This window comes from Haliotis asinina, chromosome 1, assembly GCF_037392515.1.
Source record: "Haliotis asinina isolate JCU_RB_2024 chromosome 1, JCU_Hal_asi_v2, whole genome shotgun sequence".
NCBI classification, from domain to species: Eukaryota; Metazoa; Mollusca; class Gastropoda; order Lepetellida; family Haliotidae; genus Haliotis; species Haliotis asinina.
Genome location: NC_090280.1, coordinates 26377266 through 26393691, shown reverse-complemented (window position 1 = coordinate 26393691; position 16426 = coordinate 26377266). Strand labels below are relative to the sequence as shown.

At 41.4% G+C, this 16426-nt stretch overlaps 1 protein-coding gene across 2 annotated transcripts; it reads right to left on the bottom strand.

Annotated features, from left to right (window-relative positions):
* Positions 1-2274: 2274 nt before the first annotated feature.
* On the bottom strand, positions 2275-16109 carry LOC137289441 (uncharacterized). 2 transcript variants are annotated; one of them, XR_010957185.1, is made up of 10 exons: positions 16044-16109; positions 15550-15903; positions 13453-13752; positions 10952-11212; positions 10363-10502; positions 9517-9572; positions 7561-7605; positions 6708-6787; positions 5533-5601; positions 2275-5300 (listed from the first exon to the last, which is right to left on the bottom strand). XR_010957185.1 is itself a non-coding variant. In XM_067820858.1 (9 exons), the coding sequence occupies exons 5-9, from the start codon at positions 9554-9556 to the stop codon at positions 5097-5099; spliced, it is 438 nt and encodes a 145-aa protein (XP_067676959.1). In that variant the 5' UTR covers positions 9557-9572; positions 10363-10502; positions 10952-11212; positions 13453-13752; positions 15550-15646; the 3' UTR covers positions 2275-5096. The 2 variants fall into 2 exon arrangements, 1 of the variants encoding a protein (XP_067676959.1); XM_067820858.1 differs by lacking the exon at positions 16044-16109 and having other exon boundaries at positions 15550-15646.
* Positions 16110-16426: the final 317 nt, after the last annotated feature.

Below are 16426 nucleotides of genomic sequence, written 5' to 3'. Positions count from 1 at the left end.
GGAAGAGCACTTTGCATTTGGGACAAACTACAGAATATCAGACTATGACCTGTGTATGATTGTTTCGTAACAGACGCAAAATATTGTGTTTTGTCTCATTGACAATGTCCTGGTATCCATGACAGCGATCATTTATCTTTCAGACTTGGTGAATCACAGCTGCTTCATTTCCCGGGATTCATCACGTGAGCAATTATTTAAATGACATGAAACCAATGTCACTTCATGAACATATTCACGTATGAATTATGAATAAACTGTTACTGGTATGTATTATTACTCTTTCTAACAAAATCAACACGATGTCTACATTCGTAGTCCAGGTTATCGCTGTAACCATGGCGACCGAACACCCACACCACTGTTATCAACATCACGGTGTCTTGTGTGTGGTAAAGAAGAAATGTGAAACTGACAGCAGCCTTGATAAATAATGAACAAGGACATATTTCCTTTTGAGCAGACGTGGGTTGTTTGGGGTAGTTTCGCATGTGTAAGGTCAAGCACAAGGGACACCCCAGGATGAGTTATTCGCTGTGAGGCAGCTTTGTCCGGTCTGATACAAGGAAGGAAATTTGACCCACATTTGGACTGAATATTGAGTCAACTGTAGAGAAACATGTGGGTATATGAATACGAAATTGATTTGTGTCTTTATACATTACTGAAAGTCACTGAAGAAAATCAATAAATTCAAAGCCCTCTCTGTAGAGGCCTTCTATACGGAAGCTGTTTAGGGCTATTTGAAGTTTTTTCTTGACAGTATCAACATACTAAACTGAAATTTCAAGATATTAAGAGAAAAGTTCTAGATAACAATCCCGAGATTTCAACCTCATATCTTGAAATTTCAACATATATGTAATACGTATCTTGAAATTTCAACTTAGCATCCTGTAATTTCAAGAATAAAAACGCACGACCCTAAAAGGCTTATCGGTATAATAAAGGCATAATTACGGTACGATCAGCTAGATTTGTAGAGTTCTCATTACGTGCCAATCGCATACAGATCAATGACGGCATGAGGACATTAGCTTTGTATCACTAAGGTCATCATGACCTGCGATAAGTGTAGTAATATGGTCATGTGATGTAAACGATACTCTTGTGAGACAGGATGCGTTGTCATGACAATAAGGTCTGCTGCCACGGTAATTATCCAATTTTCGCGGAATATTGACAAACGGACTAGACGGGTCTGGGAAAGGATAACCATGCGATTACTATGTGTCTATGTATTAATTACAACACTCATGCAAAATACACGCATACGCTTTCTAAAAATTCATTATCCAGTCTGGTTCCTGCAAATCGGTCTTAGGACTATGAGCGTTGACCTTGAGTATGGGATCGTTTCAATGATAAGATAGCTCTTTTGACCAAGGCCTTGCCGGGAAGGTGTTGTCGCGAAACTACAACTGATTTAAAATCATATTTCACAATTCTTCAAGTTACACCAAACTCACCATCGGACTACATCCGATTAAAACACGCCATGTTGAACAGTCAATACAAGAATGTCTTATGCAGTAAAATCTCTTTAATCTCAGAGTGATGGTCCCCTCCGACCATAGAATAGATGTTACAATGTCACTCCTAAGACCGTCACGCCGATTCCGCACATGGGTGCAATGTGTGAGGCCCATTTAGTGCTCCCAGTCGGGATATTGCTGATAATAGCGTAAAACTAATCTAACTCACACACGGACAGCTGGAACTTAACAGTATGCGCATAGGCATCCCTTTGTGTTATTGTACCAAGGAATAAGAATGATAATAATGATAATAATTCACTTGTACAGCGCCTAGTATCCATCTGACTACTTGCTCACTCGACGCTGACTTCTCAGAATCTGATGATCATCACCCCGGATAACCCAAGCTGTCTCCTAGGCGCTAGAAGGTTATAGATTAGAGGAGATAGAGGTTATAGATATAGAGGACATTACCTCACGGGTACCCATTTCCTGCTGGGTGAACAGAGGCAAATTTGAACAAACTCACGTGCCTAAGGTGAGACCACATGGTTTCCCATGCGCTTTGTGGCGGGGCAGGACCGAAGTCTTAGAAACTTTCAGAAGTCAAATTGCCAAACACGGTGACCCATCCAAGGACTGTCCGAGCTCGACGGTGTTTAACTACAACTGATGGTGACCTGAGCTCTACGCACAGGACCACTCGCCATCACCGAATAGGCGGGAAACTTGTTGATGGAATGCCTTGGCGTCACACACCCTCTTGGTGGCATTGCCGAGTGTAACAAAAACTCTATTTGCTCAAGCATTTATTTACCATAAACAGGTATTGCAAAATAGCAAATATAGAATGAAAATAATTTGAGGATTGGCACATTCCATGTTTAACGACTAGTACCATACGTATGGAAACAAACTACAGCATACCACAGGGGCTTCTTTCACAAAGCAACTTTTACTAAGGTTAATTTTAACTCCCTTTCTTTAACCTAAGTGACTTACGATCACTAAGTGCTTTGTGAAAAGGGGCCCACTTCTCCATGCTCTCCTGGGAGAGAAACAAATAGACATTAATATAATGATATAATAATGGTAGTGCCAGACGTTACTCTGGTCAACATTTGGGTCGGGTGCCAAGAATGAATGCACCAGGTATTCTTCAATGCGACATTTCGAAAACGTTGGAGATAACGCCTTCCTTTACATATATATCATTACACAAAAAAGAACAAAGCTAACGTCCATGCAGTTTTGAATTGTTTATACATACTGAAATGACGACAATGCAATGTCAACTTAACATCAGTGATACGTATACCGTCCCTAATACCTTAACATAGACTTCCGACGGTCTTAGAGCTCAGCTTTCATACCTTAACATAGAAATAACACAAACTCAGCGGTAAGGCGATCGTAACTTCCCATAACTTCCTGTACCTTACCTTACCTTAAGACTCAAGACTGTCGTAACGCTAAGGTGACCGTGACTTCTACACTTCTAACATAGACTTATGACGGTTATAGTGCCGAGGTGACCGTAACTTTCATACCTTTACACATACGTAACACAACTTCAGCACTAAGGCGATCTTAGCTTACATACCTTAACAAAGACTCAGGCTGTCGTAACGCTCAGCTGACCGTAACTCCTACGTAACACAGACATGTGACAGACATTGCGCTAAGGTGATCGTAACTTTCATACCTTATCGCCCCCGTGTACATATATAAAGAACCTAACAAACTGCCATGCATAATGTTGTTCAATTTGGATTTGTTTATAACTCACTGAATTTGAGATGACGACATGGCAACGTCATCTGTCTTACAATCCTTGCAAAGGCTCAGTCGTGAATGTCCAAACTATTCGTTTTATGTATTAAAACCTAATCAAACACAAACCATATACACCTTCTTATGAATTGTTCCGTAAAACTGAATTCGTGAAAATTCGGTTGTCTATACCGTATGCATGACGGTTAACAACAATCTTAGTGAATACGAACACCTGCTTTGCTGAAATGTGATGAAAAAATAGAGAATGTCATCATAAGAGAATATGAAACACGGTTAAAGTAAGTTACTTACAGAGTAAATATGTAAATATCTTTATACAGGTAAACCTGAAGTTAACGGAACAGATCTGCATCACGGCACACTAGTCTTACAACCTACAGTCCTGGAAGTACTGCCGAATTTAAACCCCTCATCACAGAGGTCGACGTAGATAAAGGTTGATTTACCTTGCATTGCTCTACACTAGGGTACTGAATAAAATGTTCGTCTCACATGCATAACTTACATGAATAACAAAACACAAAAATATAGAACTGGTGAAATGCCGTTTCCATTAAAAAAAGGATCAAAACACATATTAACATAATGAAAGAAAACTCTCTGACTTATGAAGAACCAATACTCCATGAAGAATGAGGACAGTTGTTATGGATATATAACCTCTTTATTCTGTATAGGCGACGTTCGACATGGATTCTAAAATCGCTGTCTAGCAAAGCATAATGAAGTTGTACCTCCATAATAAATATCCTCATTCTTCATCTTCTCAACTTCTGGAATGCAGACCAGAGAGGCAATGCGCCATGCCTATTCAAATACCAAGATGCCGGACATGTATGAACAGCAAGACGGTTAGACTTGTTGTATGAACTCCAAAATCTTAATGCTTTATATTCACAACTTGCCAAGCCTCTATAAAGACTAGATGATTATAGTATATGAACGATAACATGCCAAGCGTTATGTATGAGTTCCCTCCAAACAAAACCGTTTGACAAATACTTTCACAACTTAGTGGAACTCGACAAAATAAAGGAGGTAGATTCCCTACTACGTATAAGGGAAGAAAATAATGTCATGATAATGCTTAAGTAAACTGGTCGCCTTTGGAGGCGAATTATAAAGCTTCTCTCTTTACGGCCAGTGCACAACCTTGTATATAAAAATACCAGTGGAAATGAAAACAGGCACATACACTCTCGACGGGGTGTCCCCTTAATGGTAGATACTAGTTTGATGCAGATTGCGAATGTGTAAATGTAGGCTTAAAATATGTATTAGGAAATATATACTACGTATCATGTTCCTTAGTTGTGATTACTTGCAATGTACCTAATTCGCAAAGGGACCACTGGATTCAGTTTCTTTATTACCATGGATCATTATACAGAAGCCAATAGTTATGCACCCACGCACGCACCCACACTCACACACACACACACACACACACACACACACACACACACACGCTCTCTCTCTCTTTATTACCAATGCTCTATTCAGCTTTAAAGTATATTTGCTTATCTAAATGATTCCATCAAATGTTAGTTATGTTTCGCCATGTAACCTTGAGATTCTCCTCTACTCCCTGTTCAACCTCCCAGGTCTTGTCTGGCAGCTGAAGATTCGCAAGTGTCTTTCATCTTCACTCCCAGAAGCACAGCCTCCCTCCTCCAGCTTTTCAACTTCGAAAGGTCTTGTCCGGCTGGAGATTCTCAAGGTTCTTTATTCTTCACTTCCAGAAGCACAGCCTCCCTAATCCATCTCTTCCAGATCCATGGTCTGGTCCTGCAGCTGTAGATTCTCAAGGTTCATTCATCTTCAATCCCAGAGGCACTGTCGTCTCCCCTCCTCCTCCTGCTCTTCCACCTCCCATATCTTGTCCGGAAGCTGTGGCCCGGGGGTGAGGGCGAAGTCAATCTCTTCATATATCACAGGCTCCTCCCTTCTGTGTATGATTGGTTGGCCGTCGATCAGGGTAGGAGATTCAAGGGCAAGGTCGGCGTAGGTCAGACCATCATCATTCTGAAATTTTAACACAACTGCACTTGCAAATTTCGAACTTTTCTATCAGGGGAATTTATTCCATGACTGAACCCAAATCTGCACCTGGTACATTTACTGAACCAAGCAGTTCACTACTGCAGAACATGCTTTCTCTTTGTGTTCTTTGCAACTTAGAGTCGTTTCGGCATTGTGTCAGCCAATCAGGGACGTCTCTTCCCGGAAGTTGGGAGGATATGTATAATAAACATACCGTTTCGCCACAGTTGTTGTATTCGGCAGCGACTGGTCCTGCATAGTCGATTAGAACTGCATTTTCCGACTGGAGACAGCAAACATATGTATGATCTCAACATTATAATGTACTGAACACATGATATCTTCACACATCTCATGTATTAAATATATTGTTCAGGCTCTTTGGAAAGACTTGTAAGGTTCATGCCCATACAAGTCTTGTTTTTGCATTACTTAATATGAATATGAATATGAACATAATGTAATAACATCATCATTGAAATTATTGATAGAAGTGGTGAGAAAATACTGTCCTTCTGCTAGTGATAGGCAAGTCTGTTCTTAATGAAAGGAAAGGATTGTTTTAGAACTTTGTCTGTGGCCTCGACCTGATAGCTGCGAGTTGTTGTTTTTTATTTTCTTTTTTTCCCCTTCCCTTTAACCTACAGCCACTGGTGAACTAAGTGATGACATATATTTTTGCTGTCCTGTGTTGATATATGTTTTATGACATGTTAGGTTTGCTTTACGCAACACTCAGCAGTTGACGTCAATGGGTGAGCGGGTGAGTTTAGTTTTACGCCGCACTCAGCAATATTCCAGCTATATGGCGGGGATCGGTAAATAATCGAGTCTGGACCAGACAATCCAGTGATCAACAACATGGGCATGGATCTGCGCAATTGGGAACCGATGACATGCGTCAACCAAGTCAGCGAGCCTGACCAGCCGATCCCGTTAGTCGCCTCTTACGACAAGCACAGTCACCTTTTATGGCAAGCATGGGTTGCTGAAGGCCTATTCTACCCAGGGACCTTCACGGGTCAGTTGACGTCAATGAATGAACGAGAAAATCAATGATTTACATAATGAGCATCGATCTCCGCAGTTGCTTTCATTATCTCACAGGGCGGTGGGGTGGCCTAGTGGTTAAAACGTTCGCTCCTCACGCCGAAGGCCCCGGTTCGATTACCCACATTAGTACAATGTACGAAGTCTATTTCTGGAGTTACCCCGTGGTGATGTTGCAGGAATATTGCTGAAAGCGGCGTAAACCAAACTCACTCACTCACCCATCACCATACGTTGCCTATTTCGTATCCATGTTTTTACGACACACTGTCTGAATGGTAATAAATTATCTTCCTGTAAGTTTTGTATTGTAGGAAAAGAGTTCCAGTACACACTTACCGATGGCCCTGCGCCGGCATAAGCCCTGTTCATGAAGTGTCTGCATTGAGTCTTCTGTACCGTGGCATAAACATCAGACACTGTGGAAAAGAGAACAAAGTAAATGAACTATAGAAGAGTTGTGTGAGATTGGTACTGAAGCCTTGGTGGGTCATTCGGGTTTTCGCTTTTTCAACTTATTTTCTTGAATTTTCAAGTTTGTAACTTAATAATTCAACATGTGCATTTGGAAATTAATGAAAAATGGTCACAAAAGGCTCCTATAGGATAGCTGTCAAACTTCTGTAGGATTACTTACAGTAATCTCTTACAACAAAGACACCTGATGAGTAGGTGTCAAAAACAGCGAGTGTGTGTGCGAGGTTCGTGGAAATCTTCGTTAATGTGGTTTTTTGTACATCCGTCAGTGACACTGACTACAGCTTGTGTTAAACACCTATGGTCTGATGCTGACAAACAAAGAACCATATTTGGGGATTCGCACCCATAACTATAGTTTCTTTCACGACAAAGGAAAGCCATTAAACACGGTGAATGTCAGTGCTCTAGACGGCACCTCCATCCACACATTGTCACAGCAAAGACAAACGGACACACCGCTGAGGTAAATAGTCAGGGGCTAAGATGACGTCATGTATAGATCTCCTCAAGTGAGATTAGCTTTACGCCGCTTTTAGCAAATTTCCATCAACATCACGACGGCGACACCGTAAATGGTCTTCATTAAACCCATATGGAGAATCGAATCTGGATCTTCAGCGTGACGAGGGAACGCTTTATCCACTTGGCTACCCCACCGATCCTCACCGAAGGTGAGACTCACGGATCAGAAGGATAGAAAGAGGGGCTATACCTTCTCTCCTGCGCCTTCTCTTTTTGTTCACCTTGGCATACAGGTCTGTAGGTAGAAGTGTATAGTCAGAAACAAGTATTACAAGAAGAAATAATACCAATGGGTCTATAGGTGTGTACACTGCACTCAGCAATATTCCAGCTATGACAGCGGGTTGTAACATCGAGCCTCGACCAGACAACCTCGCGTTTAACATCATGAGCATTGACTTCAGCAACTGGGACATGATGCCAGGCGTAAATGAAGCAGACAGTCTCACCGTTAATATTTTGTGAAGAGCATGTCAAATCTAGATTTTACTTGTATTTGTAGATTCTTAAAGATCTACTTGAAAACGTAAATATGACGTAACAGCTTATTCAGTCACCCAATCCTAAACACTGCTTGTCACCCAATCCTAAACACTGCTTGTCACCCATTGCACTCTGGATTCAACAACTGTGTAATCAGTATTACATTGTACGTCAGTGAAGCATTTGTGCGTACATGTATATGAAATCTTGCTTAATATTTATCACAAGGTGTGGCTTGTCAGATAATATGTGACAGCGCATGGTGTTTTTCTCGGTCTGTGGAACATTTGGTCGACCTACAGTTATTCCAGTGACTCTTTATTCGGCAGTAAACGGCATGCTACCAATAATGTGTGTGACATAGATGAATGACTAAATACATTTGGATTTACGCCGCTTTTAGCATTCTTGCAGCAATGTCACGGTGGGGGACACCAGATGTTGTACCAAAGTAGGGAATCGAACCCTGGCTTTCGGCTTGACGAGAGAACGCTTTAGCCACTGGGTCACCCTACCTCTCCTTGACACATGAAATGCAGCACAAGGACCTTGGTATTACTTGGGTCATGTGTGGCTGATTAACTATAGCGGCTTTTCAGTTGCTTCGTCTGAACACCTTGCTTGTTTGCGAACGCGTGTTTTTCCCAACATGTAGTTCAAGGTCACTTTATATATCCTGGGGGGGTTATCTTGTTTCGAATATTGGAACATATTTCATCTTCCTTGATTTCAGGTGCTGTCTTCCGGGCAAGTCGGAAGAGAACAATATTACATGAATGATTTCCAAATCATCACGTTGATTAGAAACAAACATCAAGTACAAGGAATTTGATACAAATACAAGTACGTGGCGGGTGGCGGTTAGGTAGGGGTAGGGGTTGGGAAGGGGAGGGCGTTTGGCGATTGGGTTGGAGTTGGGATGGCGCGTGGGGGTTGGGGTTGGGGTTTCGGATAGCATGGGGCGGTTGGGTGGAGGTGGAGGTTAGAGTGTCCCACTTGGGTGGGAGTGGGGGCTGGGAGTTCTATTACTTGTGGGGTGTTGCTGCACACATGTTCAATAAACTGACCTTGAGTAATGACGAAGAAAAGTTTCACATGAAATCTATGAGCATAACTTATTAAGTTTGATAAAAATCCAGCCTTCCCCTGCTTCTTTTTGTGCGACCAGATGTACAACAGCGTTCGCGTCATCTCCCGATACAATACTTAAATTACATATATCACGTTATATGTGACCACTGACTGTGTCATCATTACTAGACATATCCTACCCAGATGTCACAAGCACTACTTTCAATTATTCGTTTGTTTGTTGCGACATGTTGCGTTCAGCACACCGAACCCGGGTCTTCGGCATAACGGGACGGTGGGGTAGCTATTAGCAAGTGGTTAGTGCGTTCGCTCGTTACGGCGAAAATGCGGATTTGATTCCTCACTTGAGTACAATGTGTGAAGTCCATTTATTGTGTAGCCCATATATTTTTGGAATGTCGCTAAAACGGCGTATAACAAAACTCACTTTCCTCAGTCTGACTAAAAATCTCTGGCCTATCTCACGCCCCTCCGAACAATGAATGCATTACATGCATACAGTCTGCAAGGGTTACGAATGAGTCTGCTGATCGCATGCGCCGATACCCTTTGCAAGATTTCACATGCTTACCACTGGGATCTTGTTGCAATTGTGCTTCGTTGTCAGCCATACTGCGGTCTCCAGCTCTGAAAGACATGCATGAAGTGAAGGAGTAAGCAATTCATATCATTAGGCGGCATACACCAGACTGCAAAGTTGTACTTCGAAAAGACCAGTCTTTAATTAGTTAGCTGCCAACGCTGATATTACCTACATGAGCCTACCTGGTAACAACTTCTGTGATTATCTTGAACTTGTAATGCACATCTTGAAAGTACAATCCTGTATCCTTTTCTTTCTTTTCAGTACCTTACCTTATAAGAGAAACCCTAACCGTATTCTGTAGGAGTAACTCTGTCCCTTAACTTGTAGGAGTAAAACTGTACCTTAACTTGTAGGAGTAAAACTGTACCTTAACTTGTAGGAGTAAAACTGTACCTTAACTTGTAGGAGTAAAACTGTACCTAAACTTGTAGGAGTAAAACTGTACCTTAACTTGTAGGAGTAAAACTGTACCTAAACTTGTAGGAGTAAAACTGTACCTTAGCACATGTGAGTAACCCTATACCTTAACCTGTATGAGTAACCCTGAACCTGTAGGGCTAAACCTGTACCTTAACTCGTACATATATAAACGCTGTGGTCTTCTCATTGTTCTTGAAATGATATACTGACAACAGATACCTGCTATTGGGTGTCCTCACCTGTACACTTTACCTCCTGAAACAGATAAAACATACCCAAGTGTAATCACTACGGTATGCAAAGTTTCATTCAGAAAGGATTCAGTTGCACTTGCTGTAATTGTAGTAAAATACTGACGAGATGCATAACAGGATATACGATAGCAGCATAATTCATATTTTATTGTATCACCACAAAAACAATACCTTTCTTGATCCTGTTTCTTCGGAAAATGACGGCGACGATGACGAAAGCGATGACGACAATGAGAACAGAACAGACGGCAGCCACAGGTACGATGGAAACAACACCAGATTCAGTGACGTCACCTGCTGCAACATTCACCATACCAAATAGACGCTTTCCTTTGATTCAATATACATACAACACATGGCGTAAGGTCACACTGAAATGTGTTCAAATGGAAGCAAGTGTCGGCAATGTTAGGATTTATTGGAACTGGTTTCTTTGTCGAATTATATAAATGATGTATGTAATAGAGTAAATATATAATGTTTTGGTCTCCTCGATTCAGATCTGATTTATTTTGCATTTGGAGAATCTGAGAGTGGAGAATCACATTGACGTAATGTCATATCATCAGATTAATAGTCACGATTGACCCCTGAGCCATATTACGAGTTTGAATAAAGACGTGTTGAGAATCTCTGCGCGTCTTAACAAATTTCACGGGAGTAAAACTTAAACAGTCATTACAGTCTCATTCAAAAATAATTTTAAATATTCTAAAGTATGTTTCCGGAATGTGTGTAGGCCTTACTGATGACCTCCAGTGTCAGGTTCCGTGATGCACTCCCATGGCTGTTGTTGACGTGGCACGTGTACTGTCCAGACATAGACACATCTACAGCTGGTATAGACAACGCAGTCTCCCTGTGTCTCACCATCTGCCTGGATGTGTTCCACCAGGTTATAGTGCAGGCAGGGTTACAGTCAGCAGAACATCTCACTGTTACAGGTTTCCCTTCTTCTACTTCCAGCTTGTCCCCTGTGAAGTCAAACTGTATCTGGTCAGGTCCATCTGCAATGCATGTGAGATGATGAGAAATAACAATTTGAAATTCCCTTCTGTCATACCAATACCACGGCATATCAATTTCAATTGAATTAATGTTTCATCAACTTTAGGTTTAGACTTTTGGAGTTGCTTAGGTTTAATTTTTTCTCATGCCAGGCTACATCTTCTAGCCTTGTCGAGTCTAGGCTCATCAAAGATTCCCAGTGTCAGAGATCTTACTGTTGTCACGAAACATTACATTCAAATGCAAACGACGACACATTACGCACATTCTGTTCTTGTTCCTATAAGTCGTACGTGTACGTATCAGTCAGGTATTCCGACTGGATGGTCGACCGCGAGGAGGAGTTTGCCGCTCCAAAGTGCACTGAAATTCTGTCCCCTTTGTCTATGTAATGTATTCAGCAAACATTCGGTGTATCCCCTCTTAACATCACCCACTCTCGGGGCAGGACCCTTAATTCTCAAACGTTATCAGTACATGTCAGTTAACACTTCCCTACGTCGGCGAATCTTACGTATACACATGTGCATGGGTCAGTGACCTTGCACAATGTGGCGTAATGGCCCTGTGTATAAACATCTGAATGATATGATCAGTTGACGAGACCAGTCAGGGAGACCAACCAAGGAGACCAGTCAGGAAAACAAGAAGCGAACGTATTGTGCGGCTAGTCGGGTTGTCGGCCAAGGCCGTCGCTCCAAATACGACTACGTCGACGATGAAGAATCACCTTCCGACTTCTGAATGTGTGAGGTGTCTCCAAATCAGGAACATTGGCCACTCAGTCCTGTCACATGTTTACCACTGTATATACCTTTGCGACCATCATTCGACCAAACAATAATAAAACACCACACGCAAGCACAATGCATGGGAAGCACGTGCACAACGTCGGACCCTCCTACACGTGCATGGGGTGTCATGAATCCTGAAGTTTCTCAGGCAGGTCGATAAATCACTGTAGACTGTATTTTTCCGATAGTTTTCTTGCATCCGTGGATGGTCAGGGTTTTCAAGGTCAAATCACACACTACTCACTGAAAATTGTAAACCTGATATTTTCATGACATCCTCCAGTCACCTAACAAGGGGGATAACTGAACGAACAGGTATGCTTTGAATGAAATCCATGTGGAAGTTGGTTAGGTTCTCAAAACATCCATTGTTACTGTATCAACATTGATTCAATCGCATATATCTCCCAATTTCGACAATCGTACATTGAAAGTACAGTTCATTTACTTTTTTGAAGAGTATATATGAAATCTGGGAAAAGAATGCCTCTTGAAACAGTTTTGAAATTATTATCATGTTGAGGTTTAAAATTTCCAGTGTGTCCCATCCCTATCCTTTATCCATCTCCACTGAGAAATGTACAAGCACAGTGTTGACCATTACTGATGCATGAATGAAGACTCAGTACAAGGTAAAATACCAACTACTCATTCAACGTGTGGCACAGGCCTTCATGACTGTCACAATCAAGTATGAATTGTCCATAATTTATATCAAGAGGACCTTCATTAACAGTTACGTATCATGATACTGCCATCACGTTGAAACAAGATCAACATTGGTTTAGTAAACGACCACCGCTCTACTTTTGGCCCGCGGGTTGGTATTGAATCTCCAGTGTTCCGTATTTTCATGATGTTTTACATAACCTTGCTTTGATTTTTGCCAGTCACCGTGCATTTGCATTCTCTGAAATCTGCATATTTGACGCTAGAATTGCGAGCCTAAGTAGCATAAACTGACGCTTTCGTAACCCGTGTCATGTGATTCAGTAAATGTACGTATTGTTAGTTTTGTGTTGATCGTTTGTATTTGAGCTGAGTGGTCCGTTTTGCTCATATTTAAAGCGCATGTCCAGATGAGCAACAATGACATGACATATTTTTTGGTCACTGGTGTATATTCGATATAACACCTGACACCGACTTGCCTTTGAAGCTGAAAGCTTTCATCACAGTTCCTGGCTATGTTCTCTCCCAAAAGTTCTATATCAACGGACGTCAATAACGCCCTATTGTTAGCGCTATGAGCATACTTGGTGTGGAGTTTGGCGCTATATCAATGGACACATTATTATGTTGTTGCTGTCATTAATTCCCAACCGAACCACCAAGTTACTATCACAATAATGATTCAGGACATAAAGGTTCTATGTAAGCTGCATGCTAAGTTGAATAGATATACGAGGTTCCTGTACCGTAAACAAAGGTACGTTCTTACTCACAGAGGACATCCAGTACATGTCCGTGACTCCAGTCAGACTCCAGCCCCTCCTCCACAGCCTGGCAGCTGTAGGTGTCTCCCTGGTTTTCTCTGCTGACGTGGGGTATTGTCAGGTCATCTCCACCTGTAGGAGACTCATCACCAGAATCCAGCAGGGTCCTGTCCCTCCTCCAGATGTAGGTCATGTTCAGAGAGGGGTGGTCCGGGGGTAGACTCCGGGACGAGGAGGAGCATGTTAGGGTGACATTCTTACCTGATACAGGTGAGGCAGGTCCGGTGATGGTAGGTGTGGCTGGCTTCTCTGTGAAAAATATAACACATGATACCAGACCTTTAACACCAGTGCCAATACACATGGTTGAAAAACATTCTAAAATATGAATCCAACGAGACATCACAAACTAAATGAACTAAATGCTTTGACTCTTTTGTTAATGAAGTATTCACCGTTACTGTCAGTTAAATATACGCCGGCGACTCGCTAATACTCCTAATCGACTTGTTGATTAAATGTACTCTGTGAAAAAATATAACAAATGACCCGAGACCTTAGCACGAGTGCCAGTAAACATGGTTTTACTAAATGTGTGGTTGGCCTCTCTGTGAAAAACGTTTCAAAATATGAATCCACTGAGACATAATAAACTGAATAAAGTAAATGCTCTGACACTTATATTTATTAAGTATTCACCTTTATTGTCAATTAAATAAGCGCTAGCGACCCGTTAATACTTCTAAACGGTTCGTTGATTAAATGTACTACACAACTACTTTCCCCTTGGTCAAATGAATAAATCATATCTGTATGTATGTCTGTATGTCTTTATGTACGTATGTATGCATCTCTTTACGTATGTCTGTATGTATGCCTGTATGTATCTCTGTATGTATGTCTGTATGTATCTCTGTATGTATGTCTGTATGTATCTCTGTATACATGTCTATGTATATATGTATGTCTGTCTGTGTGTCTTCATGTACTTCTGTATGTATCTCTGTATGTATCGCCGTATGCATGTCTGTATGTATGTATGTCTGTCTGTATGGATGCCTGTATGAATCTTTGTATTCATGTCTGCATGTATGCTTGTATGTATCTCTGTATGCATGTCTGCATGTATGCCTGTATGTATCTCTGTATACATGTCTATGTATATATGTATGTGTCTTTATGTACTTCTGTATGCATCTCTGTACGTATGTCTGTATGTATCTCTGTATGTATGTATCTCTGTGTGTATGCCTGTATGTATCCTTGTATGTATCTCTGTATGTATCTCTGCGTGTGTCTGTATTTATCTCTGTATGTATCTGTATGTATCTGTGTGTATCTACGTATGTGTCTATGTATCTACGGATGTATCTCTGTGTCGATGCATCTATGTATGTATCAGTGTATCTATCTATGTATGTATCTATGTATGTATGTATGTGTCTATGTATCTGTGTCAGATTCAGGATTCAAATCTTAAAAACATGAAGCCAAAAACCTACGTTTTTCCACATTTCAGTCTCAAGTTAGACTTTTCTTCATATTCTTGTTTCGGGATTCGAATCCCGAACCTGAAAAAAATATTCAGATTCGGGATTCGAATCCCGAATCCCGAATCCCGAATCCCGAATCCCGAATCCGTTTGTAACTTCATGTTGCTTAATTGTTGTTACCCTGACTGGCTCTCGGAACCATAGAAATATGGTGAATTCGGATATACTGCGAGTGAGTGGTTGGTTGAACTGTTGTTTTAACACCGCACTTAACAACATTCCATATATATGGTGGCGATCTGTGAATAATCGAGTCTGGACCAGACGATCCGGTGATCAGCATCGTGAGCATACATCGACGCAATTGGGATACCATAACATGCGTCAACCAAGTTAGCGAGCCTGTCTATCCGATCCCGCTAGTCGTCTCGAACGACAAGCAAGGGGTAATGAAGACCAATTCTAACCCGGATATTCACGGGTATACTATGAGTAGGCTTGCCATGTTTAACTCAAAAGCACACATACACAAACACGTCTTTATATATGGTTAATTACGTTTTAGTTTAGGCGCATTCATTTACTTATCTATCTTTCTGTTAACTCCACTCACGTGCTACAACGAGGACCTGTCTACATCCAGTAACTTCCTGTCCATTGCTTCCCTGATAGTAGTAAGTACCAGCGTCCTGTACAATAACATTGTAGATGGTAAACCTCAGCTGTCCGGTCTGTGATGGTGAGTCCTCTTCGGTGTATCTGATCTTGGTGGTGTAGCCGGTGTGACTACTGTTGAGTACCATTACACGGTGTGACTTGGGCTGGACCACTAACAGTCTCTCAGATACCGAACCATTCACCCATACATAATACACAAAGCTGACATTCGGTGGGTTCATGGCCATGGTAACATCTTCACCAACACGTGTAACAGTGTAAGGGTATCCAGTTGTCATGGAGACTAGAGCTGTATACGAAAAGGTAATTAGAATCAGAACTCAGTAACACTAGACACGTTGACACGTTAGACATTGCGTAAGATTACACTGAAAAGCAACTAAGTAAGAGATTCAACATGTATTTCAGTTATCGATGACAGATACATACCAAACCCATATAGTGCTACGGACACAATGGAACCCAGAAACATTGTCACTACTACGGTGAGCAGAAACTGACAGATGCAGTTTCTGATATAATGCGTCACATGATGTAGTTTCACTGGACAATATTTCCTTATAAACATTTCCCGGTGAACCTTACGTTGTGCTACAATATTGCCCTGTGAATAATATATGTTTTTTGTGAATATGTCCTCTATCAACGCCCACATGGGTACAATGTGTGAAGTCCATTTCTGGTGATCACCCACTCATTCAACCACTGACTGACTGGTTCACTCATTCACCCATTCACTCACCATTCAACTACTCACGCACCAACAGATTCATCCACAAGTGATACCTATTTAAAACATTGATAATCTGTCC